The sequence below is a fragment of the Mytilus trossulus genome, chromosome 14, assembly GCF_036588685.1.
Source record: "Mytilus trossulus isolate FHL-02 chromosome 14, PNRI_Mtr1.1.1.hap1, whole genome shotgun sequence".
NCBI lineage: Eukaryota > Metazoa > Mollusca > Bivalvia > Mytilida > Mytilidae > Mytilus > Mytilus trossulus.
The window spans coordinates 5,167,511-5,186,713 of NC_086386.1; the positions used below are offsets into that span (position 1 = coordinate 5,167,511).

General features: G+C 32.3%; 2 protein-coding genes across 8 annotated transcripts in view; one reads left to right on the plus strand and one right to left on the minus strand.

Moving 5' to 3' along the window:
- The first annotated feature begins 541 nt into the window (after positions 1-541).
- On the plus strand, positions 542-5,499 carry LOC134695718 (heat shock 70 kDa protein 12A-like). Its single transcript, XM_063557096.1, has 4 exons — positions 542-875; positions 2,179-2,397; positions 3,319-3,478; positions 4,372-5,499. Exons 1-4 carry the CDS (start codon positions 558-560, stop codon positions 5,421-5,423), a joined length of 1,749 nt encoding a protein of 582 aa, XP_063413166.1. The 5' UTR covers positions 542-557; the 3' UTR covers positions 5,424-5,499.
- A 2,776-nt stretch (positions 5,500-8,275) lies between these two features.
- Positions 8,276-19,203, minus strand: part of LOC134695717 (copper-transporting ATPase 1-like) — a 40,480-nt gene continuing 29,552 nt past the window's right edge. For all 7 annotated transcript variants that reach the window (XM_063557091.1, XM_063557088.1, XM_063557089.1 and 4 more), the window contains 11 exons: positions 18,798-18,906; positions 17,561-17,820; positions 16,412-16,603; positions 15,103-15,285; positions 14,161-14,365; positions 13,507-13,668; positions 12,968-13,110; positions 11,735-11,938; positions 11,357-11,474; positions 9,994-10,096; positions 8,276-9,553 (listed from right to left, as the gene is read on the minus strand). In XM_063557091.1, the coding sequence (XP_063413161.1) occupies positions 9,307-9,553; positions 9,994-10,096; positions 11,357-11,474; positions 11,735-11,938; positions 12,968-13,110; positions 13,507-13,668; positions 14,161-14,365; positions 15,103-15,285; positions 16,412-16,603; positions 17,561-17,820; positions 18,798-18,906 (1,926 nt within the window). In that variant the 3' untranslated portion in view covers positions 8,276-9,306. The remainder of the gene's footprint in view (positions 9,554-9,993; positions 10,097-11,356; positions 11,475-11,734; positions 11,939-12,967; positions 13,111-13,506; positions 13,669-14,160; positions 14,366-15,102; positions 15,286-16,411; positions 16,604-17,560; positions 17,821-18,797; positions 18,907-19,203) is intronic.

Sequence of the window (19,203 nt, forward strand, 5' to 3'; positions counted from 1 at the left end):
CACAGGAAAAAAGTCACAAATATTGGTTTGAATATATAAGAGAAAAATCTTGAAATATTTTCTTTTTATCGTATACATTCACTTTTAAGTTAAGGAAATCCTTAATAGTCCTTGATAATTCAAAATTTATTAAATGTTAATCATGCAAAGGATATATTTCTTGGCACAATGAAGCCATAGAAGTACCAAGTCACTTTGTTTTTTTTTGTTTTCATAACAACTGTAATATAAATAAAGGCAACAGTAGTATACCAAGGTTCAAAACTCATAAATCGATAAACAAAAACAAATCCGGGTCAAAAAACAAAACCGAGGGAAACGCATTAAATGCAAGAAAATGACGACACAACAGAAGTTGAAAGGTATTCGGCCCAGTAGTTTCAGAGGAGAACATTATTTAAATAGTTTACGACGACAGATGACGACGGTCGCCAAGAGATGGCGTAAGTTCACATGGGGCCATTTTGGACCCGGTTAGCCAATAAGGTAAGATGTACCATCCATATCCTATGATAAACCTAATTTTCAATCATTTACAGAAGTGATATTCACCCCTGATGGCATGTGGGGAGATTATTACAGAGCCGCTAATGGTCGCAGCGATTGATTTAGGAACAACATTCTCAAGTTACGCTTTCGCCACCAGAGGTGATTTCAAAGATGATCCAACAAAAATATCCTCTTATGCATGGTTTACTGGCTCACAGCCGGGACTGTCACTCAAAACACCCACCTGCATTCTGTTTGACAAAGTTCAAAATTTCTTTGCATTTGGTGCTGAAGCAGAAGATAAATACACAGAGCTAGCACAAGAGGAAGACCACATACACTGGTCATTCTTTAGAAGGTTCAAAATGCAGCTATATGACAAACAGGTGAGTCTTTCATGTAAACAGTTTACAAATCAGGATTTGTAGGGAAACAGTTTGCCTATGCTTTTATGTTATCAATTTAAACTTGATCACATAGACATGTAAATGTTTACATGTAAGGTAGGTCTATTCTTATTAAGGTTTATGACCCCTTCATGAACCCTTCTGTAGCCATTTTTGTACGCACTTTTCAAACTTCCATTGTATAAAAAATACAGATAAAATGTATTATAGATATATACCATTTTGTATACATACCAAGTGGAAACTTGAAGTAAAGCATTATTTGCTGTTTCATTGCATTTAATAGAAAGTGAGTACTTTGTGGCAAATAAACCAAGATTTTTATAGAAAATCCACAGCTTTTAATACAGAGATTTTTGTTACAAAATTTGAAACATAGGTTACTTACTTGCTTTTCTATGATGTGCTAGTGTTTATTTTTTACAAAAAGTTCTAACTTACGTGTAAACTTAAAAATACCTCGTGCTGAGTTACTAAAGTCGAGCGCAACCTAAAAGGTATACTTGATTTGGTTCATACTGTTGTTTGTTTTAACCAACAACTACATTAAATAAACTTGTTTTAAGGAAATCAATGCTAGCATTGCATGCAATCATTCCATATCTACCAGTCATCAAATTGCCAAATATTAGAGTACAAGGATAAAGGCTGTGTTTTTTCTATAAAATTCCCAGATGTTTAACATTGAACCAACACAAAGGGTACATAATCCTTATCAAGGTATTAAATCGAAGTGAAAAGATCTCAGTTTATGGATGTATTAATATAGAAATATTATATTATTAATGAAAATTGATGAACAATATAGTCTTCAAACTGATATGAAATGATAATAAGGTAACTTTATAGAAATGTCATACCAAACTAACTAATGCAGAAAATTTAACATTGAAAGGTTCTTAATAATTGAATGTCACTGGACAATGACCTAACGGCCAAGTCATCAAAATAGTCGTCAGACTATATCTAACGGCAGTAATGCAATTGTTTTGAAATTGTCGTTGACCTATCACAAGTAGTACATATCAAATGAACTTAGGAGTAAACTCAACAATGAACATTGCTTCCTAATTTAAAGTCACTGGCCAGATTTTAGATGAATCAGTAGCCAAAACATTGTTGGTTTATTTCTTTTACTTGAAATAAATTCGACTCAGCGATTCGGTCAATAATTAAATCATAATCAACCTGTGCAAAAGACACTTCAAATAGATGTTTATATACAAAAATTTTAATGTAACAAAGTAGACGAAATTCGAACATTTGTGTTTTACATTTACAGGAAATATCTAGGGATTTTATGTTGGTAAGTGAGAATGGTTGTCTTATACCAGCAATGAAGGTCTTCTCAGAGAGTATTAAGTATCTTAAAACACACTTAGAGAATCACATCAACAGTAAAACATTGTGTTTTAAACCACAGGAGATAGAATGGGTGCTAACGATCCCAGCTATTTGGACAGATCCTGCAAAGCAGTTTATGAGAGAGGCTGCTAATATTGTAAGTTATTTTGCTTGTTCCATCGTCTTTTATTTGAATTTATTAACTATCATTGGGGGAAAAGGACGAGGGGCGATAATTTAAAAGTAATTGTAACGAGATCAACCATCAGCATTTGTACGTTTCTCTGTTTCTTGAAAGCTTCTAGATGCTATTTTTCGACGACAAGTTACAATGTTTATTACTTTTAGAAAGAACTCGGGAAGAAAGTCGTATTTTTTACGATTTTCTACTTGACAAAAATTCAAACTTCATAAGAAAAAAGATGAAATTTTGAATTTTTTCCAAAATTCTGGTTTATTTTTCATGCTAGTCGGCTTAAAATTGTTGTCAATGAAAGCTTTCCCAGAAACATGACCATGACACTAAAAACTGGTATCATATATTTGTTTTAACACACATGAAAAGATTAACATTTACAGTAATAGATACGCTTTAATCTGGAACTCCTATCATAGATTTAGAGTCAAACTATTATAAAATCATTGGTTTTTCCCATTCATTGCATAATGATGTTTTGATTTTATCGATCTTTATGGACTTTCCCTATAATATTATCTTTCTAATTTGAATGCCAAATTAGACTTTTGACCCCAAATTCACGGTCCACTGAACATAGAAAATGAGATAGTGCACGTTTCAGGTTAAAGTTGTTGGTCAAGGTAGTTTTTGATGAAGTTGAAGTCCAATCAACTTCAAACTTAGTACACATGTTCCCTTTAATATGATCTTTCTAATTTTATTGCCAAAGTAGACTTTTGAACCCAATTTCACGGTCCACTGAACATAAAAAATGATAATGCGAGTGGGGCATTCGTGTACTTTGGACACATTCTTGTTTATTATACTTTTTAGATAAATATATCGAAGATAGTTACTGGTCATATTTTGTTCATTTATATATATTATTACATTCTACAGGCAGGTATACCCAACAGCCGCCTTATACTGGCGTTAGAACCAGAGGCTGCTTCCGTCTACTGTAAGAACTTACCTGTAGATAGAACAGTATGTTCGGAACGGAAATCTGTTCTTGAAGTTTTTTCACCTGGTACCAAGTATCTTATACTGGACGCGGGAGGTAATGTTAAACAAATATTTTTAATTCAACAATTGCGAAAAAGAGAAAAAAAACCACTATTAATACGTAAACAACTAGTTTACAAAAAAAAAAACAGTTGTAAAAAAGCAATACTGAGCGTCTCGAACCCTTTACAAGACAAAATGATACCAGATGACCCGGTAGGGTAAGCAGAACCTGCTTTATATTTGGTACCGATCGACTGTTCATGAAAATGTGGTACGTTGTATTCGTTGTAAAATACTACGCATTTTTAAAATATCAAAGAGGGACGAAAGATACCCGAGAGAGAGTCAAACGACAAACAATAGTACACATGACACAACATATTAAATAAAAGACTCAGCAACACGAACCCCTCCAAAAACTGATGGTGATCTCAGGTGCTCCGGAAGGGTAAGTAGTTCCTGCTCTACATGTGGCACCCGTCGTACTGCATGAGGTATGCTGACACGATTGTGATTCTGTTCATATTCTTGATAAAAGGTAATCCAGTTTTATCATCGATTACAAATATCTAGATTACAGTTTTAAATACTATTGGAATAATAATAATAAAAAAAAAAGAATTCAAGTGTCCTGTCGATGTTAACGGTTGTATCCTTTGAGTTTCGTTTGTAGCACAAGCCTGATTACTTTGATATTGTTATTTCCGAATATATTCAACTTACTAAATTATAAACCTTCACGATGCAAAAGTACTCCCTGGTTTGTTTCATCTGGAGTTTGTTGTTTGTATCGTTGTAATACGACTGTTTCAAAGACACAATGGTTCGTAATTGATCATCTGGTTCACATATTGTGATTAGCGCTAGTCTCATACCTGTTTCAATATGTATCGACAAAGACAAACTAACATTTGAGTTCTAACTAGTATTTTATTTTGTTGACAGGTGGTACTATTGACATCACTGTACAAGAAATCAAACCAGACGGTAATATCAAACAGATTTATATGGCCAATGGAGGTGATTGGGGTGGAGTCAAAGTCGACCAAGCATTCGAAGAATTCCTGACGGATATAGTAGGAATAGAGACAATGGAAGAGTTCCGCGAGGAAGATAAATTAGAATACTTGAGCCTCTGCAGGGAATTTGAAATGAAAAAGCGTGATATTCGTCCAGACAGCAAAGCAAAGTGTACAATACGTGTACCAGTTTGTTTAATCGAGAGGCTGCAGAACGTCAAAGGAATGTCTTTGAAAGAAATATCAAATTCTAACAAATCGATAGTATGGGTTGGTGATAAATTACGCCTCGATTCGGAAACTGCTAAATCCTTCTTTACTGAGGCTTCCAGACAAATAATTGACCATATAAGTGGCATCTTTGAAGAATCAGCAGTCGTAGGTACGGAAGCTATAGTGATGGTCGGAGATTTCTCAGAATCTCCAATGCTTCAGGAGGCAATAAAGACAGCATTTCCAAACATGACTGTGATAATTCCAGAGGAAGCTGGTGTGGCGGTACTAAAAGGTGCTGTCCAGTTCGGATTCAATCCACAAGTAATCAGTCCTCGCATCGGTCGATTTACATATGGAATAAGTACAAACAAACGCTTTCGTCCACATACAGATCCGGAGGATAAAAAGCAAATCGTCAATGGTATAATGTATTGCCGTAAAAGATTTGGCAAACATGTTGAGAGAGGTCAATCCATTGAACAAGGAGAAGTAAGCGAACAACAAACATACAACCCTTTAACAGCTGACCAGAACCGAATTATACTTCCTATATATGTTTCACTATCAATAGATCCCCAGTATGTTGATGAAGAAGACTGTACATACCTCGGTGATCTTGAGGTGGATATGTCGGATATTCAGGGAGGGTGTGAACGGGAAGTCATTGTAGGGATGAGATTTGGAGGGCCCGATATTGCTGTGGAGGCCATTGTGAAATCAACAGGAGAAACTGTTGATGCCCGTTTTAACTGCTTGCGTTAATTTCGTGTACTGAATGATTTCCTTTTTTAACATAACACTACATTATATATTTTCTGTGATACAAAATACTTCTCTACTCGATTTTTATTTTATCATTTAAATATGTTCTTCTGGTGGGGCATGGGTACACAATGTAATTGCATCATGTGCAAGATTTCACAATAGACACCTTCCACTAGATATCGAAAAAAAATCAAAATATAATTTAACTAAAACACTGTAATTACATTTACCTAATTTTGTAGACTCTTGTAATTGTGTATTCCACAATTGTATTAAATTGGTCTTGGTATTGAACTTTAGTGCATTTTTAACCATGTAACGTTACAAACGTTTTTTTTTAGAAATCCCGATATTTGAAAAAACACATTCCTCCAATAAATTTGTATCTTTCCTTAAAAAATATAAACGTACATTAATAACAGTAAATAGTGTTTTAATGGTGAACATGCGATAGAAGATAACTAAGTCTCTGTAGCAGATACTGATTTGATTCAATATCAATGTCCAAATTATATATACCAAGTTCTCCATATACCATTTACCAAATGTTGAAATTAACCACCTGAACTTATAGTTAATACAATTGGATCTGTACTTTTGTGTCTTGATGCAAAAGTTTATGCTGTCGGGATTTCAATACGACATGTCACATTGTGTGTGGTTTTTTTTTATATATATATTCTAGTACATGAGAACTTTTTAATTAAATATAACATAAGATGATATGATCACCAATGACTGAGTAGGTCCACACTGTAAAGGTAGACATCTCCAAGTGTAGTCAATTGTAGATGCATCCAACACGGACAATCATTTAAAAAAAAATATTCTTGTTCAAACTTACAAAGTAAAGAAAGCAGAATACAATGTTTCAAGCATGTGTCCAGCTGATGACATAGATGTATTGTCAAGAAAGTTTACATCAAACATATATTTTCGTATTCTTATATCATGGTGTTAAGGGGTAAAGATTTGTTTTTAAAACTCAGCAACCTGATGCATAATGTACATTTTCCTTTTTGGAGTATGATCAAACATTTAAAAACAATCGTGTTTCTCTTTTGCTCTTTATGACTGTTGTATAAATATGCAAAAATGAGATATGAAAACAAACATCTAGAATGACATCAAACTGCGAAACATTCTTTATAATGGTAATTCTTAGAATAAAGATGAGGCGTATCTTTATTGACAAGCAATGAAGCAATTAATTATAGCATGATTTGTATGTGAAGGTTCTCCAAAAATGAAACACTCTTAAACATTGAGAATATATAAGTCACATCAAACTTTTCTTTTATTTAAAAGTAAACTTGAATTGCCTATAATTTCTATGTGTTTCCATTATACAGAATTCTTTTTCACGCTATTTGTAATATTTATAAGATAAGAGACAAAAATAAAAAAGAAATTGGTATTGGTTTAAAAACTCCTATAAGAATTAGTCTGATTTGTTAAATGTAAACAGACAGTATGAAGTTCTAAACATATTGAACATTTCTGCATTTGTTAGATTTTCTCTTTCTATAGAGGTTTTCAAAATAACAGCCATAAATTGCATTTAACCCTTATTCCTTTCTGTAGACATATTGGTGGGCACAATCATTAGACACATTTATTACACAAGATACTCAAATATTGATAGTTTTCAAGTCAGATTCCAATGGTCAAGTAGTTTTAGAGAAGATTTTTTTCAAGAATTAACAGCCATTTGGACAAGGTGACAGAAAAAACACAAAAGCAATTTTTTCTGAGTTTGGATTTTATTACAATATCTGTATACTTTAGAATATCTTTGAAGACAAATATACATAAAATACCGGTAACATTTATCACAGTGTATATCACAAATATCTTGGTAGTCTGAGTCAATCAGAAAAATGTGTCCAACCTTATACATGTAATTTTGGTAGCTTATACACAATTATTATTTTGTTTATCCAGTATTATATAAAAACATCTCACTGAAGAGGAAGACACAACATTATCAAATTTTCAAACCATCTACAAAATGACAACTGGACATCAATTAGTGGGTCCCTTCTCTCTCGTGGAATTTGTTTAGTTTCAATGGCTATGGCATTTGTCAATACATTAACCAAAACAAAGGTTGATATAAAAATGTAATTCTAGCCAACTTCACAGCGATTTGAATTTTACATTTCCATCTGAAATTGGTGCAGTCAAATAATGAAAGTTTTTACATATTCTCATTATTTTTCTGATCACAAAAGTAGATGAAAAAAATACTTGTGATTAATTATTCTAAAGATATTCAAAAGTTAATAGTGTTTCAATTATAATCAGATCAAAATAGCAATGGAAAATTTAATATTCATAGTAGGTGGGAGATAAGTTGAAAGCCTCTCTAGATATAACACTATGATCTACATGTATTTTTGTAGGGATTGACATAGAGAAACCAATCATAAATACACTCATGATAATAAAACAATACAAAAATATATTATAACAATATCTATACATAATTCACAAGATATGCTTATGTTGTAATTTGTGACACATAATCAACGTTTTTATAAAATGATCAACAGTAAATAGAATAGAAGAAATTTGATTGCAGTGATGTACTCTACTCTATTCTAGAAAACTTTGAAATCAAAATGATATTATTGTGCTATTTTGGTCCCTGTCTTAATTTTCTTTACAATAGTTAACATTTTACATGACATTAATGAATATGACATTAAGATACAACATACCTACTATATATAATAATATAAAAGTTTTAAACTCTCTTGATTAATTCATATTCTAATTGTTTCTTATACTACTATGGAGATGTTTAGTGACCTTGACTTCAAATGAGGGTCTTACAGGGTCAGTGATTGTCCTCTCATTTCATATTTTCAATCATTTACTGTGGATTCATTTATTTGTGTGGCTACATCAGTACCAATTTTCATGGATTGATGAAAGTAACTTGTATTTTCATGGACATTTAATTTCAAAGTTTTGCCCAAGTGTTTATAAAACCTGATGGAACATTTGTAATTCTTTGAACATTTAAATTCATGGGTCATCTTCACCCAAGAAATCCTAGAAAGTTTGTATCCAACAAATGATAAAAAATCCACAGTGCCTCCTTCTTACTTGATAGGAAAACTTTAACTATTGGAACTTCAATGTCAATAGGAATAAAATGATTTCTGACATCAATAAGAGACACCCAATGACATAACCATAAGACATCTATATGCAGTATGGTAGCTATAGTTTTGTCTTATTTCTTATACACTTACCAAAGATAAGTCATCATGATTGGTTCATAGGAAATAATATCAAATATGATAATCAATAAATGGTACTCATGTTTGTATGAAATATATCAAATGATTAAAAATGTATATGCATATAAGATTTTTTTATTAAATTGTTATGAAAGTGATCATACTATAAAATTAAACAAATATATTTTTTATAAAGAAAAATGTGGTCCCTTTCATAGTGCAGATATCTGGAATAAACATCCAACATAAAAAAAAAAGGTGAACAGCCAAGTTTTAATTATCAATATTGCTGTAGTTATAAACAAGGACATAATATTCTGAATTTAATTAGATAGTTAGAAGTGTGATTTAAGGAGAACAACTTTTTAAAATAAAACTAAACTGGATTTAGTGAACTGCTGATTTCAAACTTACATAAAAATAACAAATGAGCACCAGAAACAAACATATATGAAAATAATCTTAATACAATAAATCTACAGGTTTACTCAATCTTTAGTTTCAGTCAAAGTAAACATTCTTTTTGTTAAGTCATTGAGAATGTACATAATATAAATATAAATAGAATATAACATATCTTAAATTAGCACTAGTTCTGAACATGTAAAAAGTTATTTTACAAGAAGTTTTTACAACTTTGTATTTTGATCACAGTCTTCATCATCTTCATTGTTTTCCAACAGACTGGTGTGATCTACTGATTGAGGTTTACGTTTTCCACTGAGTCGAGAGAGTAAGCTCCCTTGTGTACTTCCTTCTCTACTGGTTCCCTCATAACCTATGCCTCTCTGTACTGATATTTCAAGTGACTGGTCCTTGACAAATTGCATATGATATTCCTGTGTCAGCAATTTCTCTTTCTTTGGCTTCTTAAACCTATAGACAAAAATAATAAATAGATAGTTGCACTTTTATATATATGTATATATTTATATATATCTGGAAATAAACCATTTTTGAAAATAAAAAGTAATGACATGGATGGATAACATTAATGATTTTGAATGAATCTTTATTGCATTAGCAACAACATTGCTTTAGCATAAAACAAAGTATATACAAATATGAATAAAGTAACTTGTTGTGACTCAAATGAGATCTAAAAGCACAAGTTTAGCCAAAAAAATTATCTATTGCTACACAGTCATTAAGAATAGAATTTGAAGTCTTATACCTCATATTTTAAAAATTATAACCCAGTGATTAAATTCATTTCTAACGCAGTATTACTGAACATGTGTACTTTGTTATTCTATAAATATTTAAGCTATACAAATTATGCAGACTATTAATGGGAAGTAATGGTTTAAACTTACAATTTAAGAAGCAGTGATGATGTCACAACAGAGACAGAGGACATTGCCATGGCAGCAGAGGCCATCCAAGGTTTCAAGGTCAAACCAAGTGGTGAGAACACACCTGTAAACAAAGGAATCAAACATGTATAATAAGACTAAACATGTACCAGCAGATATCATAAATCTATGTAATAAAGGATGAAGTTACAGTAAAGAAAAGCTTACCAGAAGTTGCCACAATAGTTTGTATTCTGTATTTTAGATGAAAATTCAAGTTCAAAAGAAGGTTATAACAACATGTAGCTTAATGGTAAAAAACCCACAAACAACATAACATGATTCTACATCAACTGATAACAGTCTCCATCTTTAACAAGGTTGCTTGAACCAAAAAAGAGGTTCCAAAGAGCTTTAATCGCTCACCTGGTAAAAAAATATGCCATTTTGTTTTCTTTCTTGGCAATAAATCCTATTACCAGTGGCCATATTAAGGTAGATCATAGTATATATTTTTTGAGACAGATTTTTCTTATAATTTGCTAAAATGAAGATTTGACTATGCTCTTTTCAAAAATTTAATAAAAAGTATGGGTCATCGTGCTATTTTTCAAGCTATGAGTCATTGAAAATTGACAAAATTTGGTTACTTTGATCATGAAAAAACACATTAGTGTGCATAAAAAAAATTGGCAGATTTAGGCAAATAACTAGACCGATTTTGTACTGTTATTGTACAATCCAAGATGGCGGTATATCATGAATCTACCTTAACTCACTACAGATCTGATTTTGCTGATCATTATAGCTTTTAAATTTTAGTGGAGTTCTTGTTGCTTCTTATTTATTATTTATAACTGTTGGTGTAAATGTCCCTTGGTTTTGTGAGTCTTTGTTTACTCCTGGGTTTTGATTGTTATTGTTTTTGTCTCTTATATAGTATTTTAAAACAAACAAGAATGTGTCCACAGTACACTGATGCCCAACTCCCACTATCATTTTCTATGTTAAGTGGACCGTGAAATTAGAATAAAATTAGAAAGAGCATATCATAGGGCACATGTATACTAAGTTTCAAGTTGATTGGACTTCAACTTCATCAAAAACTACCTTGACCAAAAACTTAAACCTGAAGCGGGACAGACAGACAAACGAATGGATGGACGTACGTACGGACACAAGAACAAACGGAGGGACGAACAAACGGACGAACGAACAAACATACGGACGCGAAGACCAGAAAACATAATGCCCCTCAACTATCGTAGGTGGGGCATAAAAATGCAAAAATCATCATTCAGGAGAAAAATAAAAATCACATGACAATGAGAATCAAAATAAATTTGAGGGTGAGATCAAGATTCTGATGAGATCTGAACCGTACCTGCAGCTATAGGTATCCCTATTAGGTTGTAGACAGAAGCAGCTACAAAATTGATTCTGATTCTTCTTACTGTCATCTTGGATAATTTAATGGCAGCCACTACATCAAGTAAATCATTCTGAAATATAAATAGCAAATACAGATTAGAGTTAACATGTATCACTCACGTATTTGAGGTTAGTTTGATTAAATAGAAATCATATTACATCTGTACCTGTACCTATAGCTATATCAACATCAGCCTTGGCTAGCGCTGGCGAGACAATATACATACCTTGATAAGGACAATATCAGCTGCTTCAACTGCTACATCTGTGCCTGTACCAATAGCTATACCAACATCAGCCTGGGCTAGCGCTGGTGGGTCATTATACATACCTTGATAAGAACAATATCAGCTGCTTCAACTGCTACATCTGTGCCTGTACCTATAGCTATACCAACATCAGCCTGGGCTAGCGCTGGCGAGTCGTTCACTCCATCACCAACCATTGCTACTTTCTGACCACTGCTCTGTAACTGTTTTATTTTCTTCACTTTGTGTGATGGTAAAACCTCAGCAAAAACTTTCTGTATTCCCACCTGTAAACAAAAAGACAATGTATTAACCTATTAGCAAACATTCTTTAGGAAAATTCAAATGTATTACTATAAAATTCAACATACTACCAAAAGAGTAGGTTGCAAATTATATATTTACTTATTTTTTGCAATTTTTGTGTTAGAACCCTTGATGTATAGCACTTACGTTTTTTGCTCTTTTTTCACTTGTATGTGTTTAAAGAAAACATTTACTCTTTAAACATCTACATAATATAAATATGTACCCTGTTTTGAATGAGCCCAACACATTATTTTTACCAATTTTAAGTCATATTTTTAACATGCTCATTAACAAATTAAAAGGTATGTTTAACAGGAATATAAGTCACGATATACTGATAGATTATTCTGTCTGAACTGACCCGTCTTTGCCTTTTCTCCTAAATACTGAGTGCTAGCAGAGCTGCCTTTGATTTGACTAAGCCCCGGGTTCAAACCCGCAAACTCCCAAACTAAGCAGCTTAAGGCAATATTGTAACTGCAAGGCCACTGAGGCAAGTGGTTACATATAGATATTATGTTTACAAAAAGCTATAGCTACGTATGCTTATACTAATTTTCTTGGAGAATGGGTATAAAAATGTTGACTGATGATATCTCTATGTTTTGATGAAGAAATTTTGATCAAATGTTAAACATTTTATACTCATTGCATATTTTTCAAATAAACATTTTTCAAGTACCAAATGCTTCCCTGTAAAAGATGCCTTGTGTATCTGGTTGACTTTAAGACTCCAGTTATAACTTAAGGTAACCATACCTGTCTGGCAATGTGTATCTGGTTGACTTTAAGACTCCAGTTATAACTTAAGGTAACCATACCTGTCTGGCAATGTGTATCTGGTTGACTTTAAGACTCCAGTTATAACTTAAGGTAACCATACCTGTCTGGCAATGTGTATCTGGTTGCCTTTAAGACTCCAGTTATAACTTAAGGTAACCATACCTGTCTGGCAATGTGTATCTGGTTGACTTTAAGACTCCAGTTATAACTTAAGGTAACCATACCTGTCTGGCAATAGCCCTGGCTGTTTTCTGATTATCCCCAGTCAGTAAGATAACTTGTAATCCCATCTCCCTAAGTGTAGTTATGGCAAGGTGGGCCTCTGATTTCACAGTATCTGCTACAGCTAACATGGCTACCAAAATACCTAGTAAATAGATAATGTCATTGTCCATATGATTTGTAAGTGTTGGTCTTCAGAGGTAAAGCTATGTACACCCTCTTCTGGGTAAATGGGTATAAAATGACTTTTGTTTAGCATGAATTCTTTATATATTTAGTTCTATGATTTATTTCACAAATGTTAATTATATCTTTTGAAGTATGAATGATACATTTGAATTTTTGTTTGCAATTCAGATGAAGTTTCTCACATGCAAAATTTCAGAAAATTCCCTTTTACATATTAGGCTGAATTACTAAAAAGACATACACCCCACAATGTACTTTTTGTACGTGTAATCAACTGTTAAGCTTCCTTCTTGTATCAAATTTAAAGAACTATCCAGCAGTTATATTTGTTAAATTCTTTGAATAAAATTACCATCGATTGCACATAAAACAGCTGTGTGACCCTGATCTTCATGTTCTGACATGGTGTTGTCCATTAGATCTGTGACGATCAGTCCATTGCGCTGCATCCATTCTCTGTTACCAATCAACACCTGATACGGCTGAGGTGCTGAGGCTCCCATAAGTTCTATATCTATTGATGTAGGAATATTGGATTATAAATTGTAATAAGAAAGTAAAAGTATTGTTTTCACACTTTTAATTGCATGATCAATGGAAAAATATTTTTTTGTTCTCTTCAGAACAGAAGAAAATACTTGAACAATCATGAAGGCCTTCTAAGCATGTTGATCTTGTCTCATAATAAAATTTGTAACTCATGATGAGATGTGAATGCAGATACATTACACCCTTTTGAAGCAAGTAATATAAGGCAAAGTTCGGAGCAGACTTCATAAGTAGGGTTTACTTGTGTCCAATCCATTTTACTTTGAGTAAATTAAATATGTGTTAACTAAACAAAGCTAAACAAAGGTCAATTTGGTAATATTATGAACTGCTGACTTTATAAACAAAGTTCTGTTTAATATAATAACTTGTTGATAGCATTAATAAGCTTTTAATGTGAGCTTTCCATGTATTATATACCTATAGGTTTTATTACAATTGATTTTATTTAACCTACCCTCTATATGTATAGCAGTATTGCCATCATTCAAAACATTTTCAGTTTTGATACGGAGGCTCCCGACTTCATTTTTACGATTGTTGATTTGCTCTAGATCTAAGTTTGTAAGTAGAGGTTCTATCTGAGATACGGTACATTTAAGGCCACATCCAGGAACTGCTTGGAAATCACTGACTTTACCAAGGTTATCTGCATTTAATGTCTGAAATCAAATTCAATGAATCAATTATAAAGATCATTCCTGTAATAGCTAGAAAGATACAGCTTATCAGCACAGTGTGGATTAATCTATTTCCTTGGATAAAGGAAAACTTTTATGTTCATGGATATTTAACTTTGTGGTTTTGCCAAGGTGTGCATACAAGTCAATATACCATCTATCATTCATTGAATATTCAATTTTGTGGTTAACCTGTACCCAGGAAAAATAAACATTAGGATTCATGAAAACTAACTTGAGCTAGAGATCATCAGAAACGTGATTTTTTTTGGAATGAATGAATGAATGAATGGAATGAATAGTTTGTATAGTCATCAAAACTAAGACAATGTAAGATGCATCATGATTATTTTTTTATTCAAATTCAAATAGTCTGGTATGGATTTGTTAAAATATACCGATGAGACATGCTTAGAAAGATGGACGAACAGACTATATAATGATTGATTTTTGGTGTTTTAACGCCACTTTCAAGCAAAGCATTTAGATTTTTCTAGACTATTGTGGAGGTTAGTTTTTATTGGTGGAGGAAGCCAGATTATCAGAGAAAACAACCGACCTTCGATAGGAAAAATGACAATCATAGTCATTTAAGATTGGACTCTATTGTACCAGCAAGAGCACTGTTTGAATTCACAACCTCAGTGTTGACTGGCTAGTGATTACAGTAATAACTTCTTAGACCACTAGGCCACCAAGGCCCCATCTGTATAATGTACCTGTTTTGTATATTTGACAATAGCTGATGCTATTGGATGTTCACTGCTGGCTTCAGCTGTTCCTGCGATGGCTAACAGCTTCATTAATGAGCAAACTTTGTCATCAACAAACTTGGCAACTCGTGATACTTTAGGTACACCATGAGTCACTGTCCCAGTCTTGTCAAAAACAATACTCTTTATCTGGGGAAATATAAAAAAGTCATGTAGATATAACAACTTTATATTGTTTTCTATTTCTATGAAATACATTCTTATGAAATAAATAAATTTGGTGTATTTACTGTCTTCTGATTGGTTAAAATTATTAGTTTTATTTTCAATGTTGTCAATTTTGATGGCGACACGCCCACTCTGACGTTGTGTATTCATACGCTTACATGTGCGTACGTTGTTATTGTCAAGATAAATAATATAAAAAGTTCTTTGACTGCGGCATTATTTTTAATGGAAATTTATTTATAATGAATGGCAATAATTTATTTTGATTTTATTGAACCATAAAACTAATTTTTGACTGTTCACATTTAACATAATCGGCTTCGCGGATTATTCAATGTGAAGAGTCAAAAATTAGTTTTATGGTTCAATAAAATCAAAATAAATAAAAGCCATTCATTAAATACTTTGTGTTTTTATTTTTTTGTTGTGCATGAATTATTGGTACTTGGTGCATTAACTTGCATAAAGAAACATTGTAGTAGTACGTTGAATTAGAACTTGACTTTCAATAAAGATTCTTGTCTATTATGAAGACCAAATGTTGACCTCTTCCTTTTTGTTTGCTTTCAATATTGTTAAGTTGCTGCTAATCAAAAATCTATCCAAAATCTGTTTCCATATGATTATTATTTCCTACCTCTGTAATTAACTTGAAAGGTGTATATATTTAATGAAACATGTTGATGTCTACAAGGGCTATGTTTTCCATAGACTAAAACTGGATTGTAGTATTTCATACTGTTAACCAACTTATTTTCGTGAGTAGAAAATAATAACAAATATATGTAAAACTTGGATCTTTCCTAATTTTACTACACCAAATAATTTAGAAAAATTAAGAAATCAAATTGCTGTGAAGAAGACTACAAAGTGAAAAAATTAAAGTAACATCGAAAATAAGTTAGTTGTTGAAGGCTGTATGTTTACCTATAGTTGTTAATGTTTGTGTCATTTTGGTCTTTTGTGGATAGTTGTCTCATTGGTAATAATACCAAATATTCTTTTTTATAATTAAAAGATATAGGTTAGATCTCTTATCAATGGACAAACAACTTATTAACATTATCACATTTAATCACATTCTAACCTTGTGTGTTGTCTCTAGTGGTTCTCCTCCCTTAATTAATATTCCATTTGTAGCTCCTACCCCAGTGCCCACCATGACAGCTGTGGGTGTGGCCAGTCCCAGGGCACATGGGCAGGCTATACTCAGTACAGTGATAGCAAACTGGAAAGCTTTCTGGAAAATCAGTTCATGTCTTGTGATACCCTCATTCTCCTGAAAGTAAAGATGATGTTATGTATTCAATGACTATAATGGTGATTTTGAAACATTTCTGTTCAAAATTGGTAAAAAATGCATAGAATCATATTCAAAACAGTGTGGTCCTGGCCATTGATTGACGACCTAAATTATCCAATTGACTGGGACAGATTAGGTGAACGTTCGTTGGTAACAATCACTGCTCACTATGTACTTGTTAAAGACACTGAATCTGTGGGGTCACCAAAGGTTCTCAACACCTAAATAAAGCAATTCGAAAAACCAATCCTGAATAATACAATGTGTTGATTTATATCAATAATATAAATCAAAACATAAAGGTTATTCCTGAATAATTTTTCGAATTATTTTATTATTAAAGGCGTTGAGAACCTTTGGTGACCCCACAGTTTAAATTCTATAATAAGTTAGAAGTGAGCAATGGTTGTTACAGACAAAGGTTCACCTAATCTGTCCCAGTCAATGGGATAATTTAGGTCGTCAAACAATGGCCAGAACCACACTGTTTTGAATATGATTCTATATCTGAAAGCAACAAAAAAATATTTTGATCATTGTTCTAAATCATATATCAACCTCTATCGTTATTTTTGTTGCAGTGAATATAACGGTTTAAGATCTCTTTTCAAAGAGAATTTCTTATGCTTTTAGACAAAGAGACAACAGAAAAACTATGGTAATATAATAAATATCTCAATTTATGTAGCTGAACAATATCTATCTGTGTGTAAATATTTAAATTAAAGTTGAATAATCATAAAGCTGTGGCCAATACTGCCGAAAATCATGTTACTTTTACAAGCCATCTCAATTAAAACAAATTTACAGGACTGAAGGGTATTTGCTTTTAATGCTATACTGGAAGGTTTTCTTTTGATATATCATTACCTTATATTTTAATAGAATTTGTAATAATTATGCAGATTACACTTTAGTTTGAAAAAAACTTACATCAAACTCAGGATCAATGTTGTAAATACTTTCATATCCCACAATCACCCAGGCAACCAAGGTCAAGGTCGACAGAGAGCAGACGATAGGAACAAAGTATCCAGCAATGGTGTCTGCCAACTGTTGAATTGGAGCTTTAGATGTCTGAGCCTCCTCCACCAGTTTGACAATCTGTGAGAGAGTGGTTTCTGATCCTACATGTGTGGCCTGTACTAACAACATACCATTCTGGTTAATAGAGCCTCCTATCACATCACTACCTGGTAATCACGGAAGATTTATAATAATTAATTAAATGATTACATCACTGCCTGGTAAACACAGAAGATTTAATAATTAATTAAATGGGAATAAGATTGGGTCAAAGGACAGCAATTATTACTAATACCAGACATATATAGACCACACAATTAACTTTTTTTTATGTTATTTGCTACATTATATGTTTAAGTTTAAATCTCCTTATTTCAATAACTGTGAAAATGTAAATTTTCAACAAATCTTGGTGAGAAAACTAGTTCTTAAGTTTTATTGACATAATATTGTTGGTAGCAACTTATTTTGATTATTTTTATGGTCACACCATACTAGACAAAATATATTATTCAAAAATTCTCAAATACTATTTCTTTTTATCTTTTGAGAGTTCTTTCAAAATAACCAATTGTTGCAATACTGAAATTAATACCTTTTTCAGACTCACTTAATAAATGGCAAAGTTTGAAAACACAGAATTATCTATAAATTTACAACACTGTCTAACAAATGTAATATACATGGTAGTTAATCATCTATTAGAATGGATTTTGTTCTTGTCTGCAATACAAAATTCAACTCAGACAAACATGTTTTACTGTGTGTATTGCTATGTGTTTCTTTATTTTATCTTGGCTAGAGGTTTAGGAGGGTTGAGATCTCACAAAAGATGTTAAATCCTGCTGTATTTTTGCACCTGTCCCAAGTCAGGAGCCTATACCCTTTGTTAAAGTAACTTTTTTATATTTTAGTATATTCATGTTTTGGAGTTTAATGTGATGTCCATTTTAAAACACTAAACTTGTACACAATTTTATTAAGGAGCCAGCTGAGGACCACCTGCAGGTGCTGGATTATTTCCCTGTGTTTAAAACCCATTGGTGCCCCTGGCTGTTGTCTGCTCTTTGCTCAGGTTGTTGTCTCTTTGACATATTTCGCATTTCCATTCTCAATTTTATTCAAAATAAGGAGCACCAGTTACCTGTGGTTTTAACAACAGGCATAGCTTCTCCTGTAATCAGAGATTCATCACACGTTGATGTTCCTTCTATAACTCTGGCATCTACTGGGATCTTTTCACCAGGTACAACCTTCAAACAGAACAAGCATCAAAAAGTTATAGATATTTGGAAATCAATACAACATTATAAGTATGTTTACTAGGTTTTCTGAATACTGAATACAATATATGCTTTAATTATATTCTGAAATTATATTTATGACACAGGACTTACCAAAATGTGTCTGTTGACAAAAAAATACAATTTTCTATTTTTTTCACATGTATTTCTTGGTTATCTCCCTTATATCATAATTTACAAAATTATGCTTCATGAACTTGATCAGTTGGAAATGTAACAGCATTGTTTTTTAATATATACATGTAT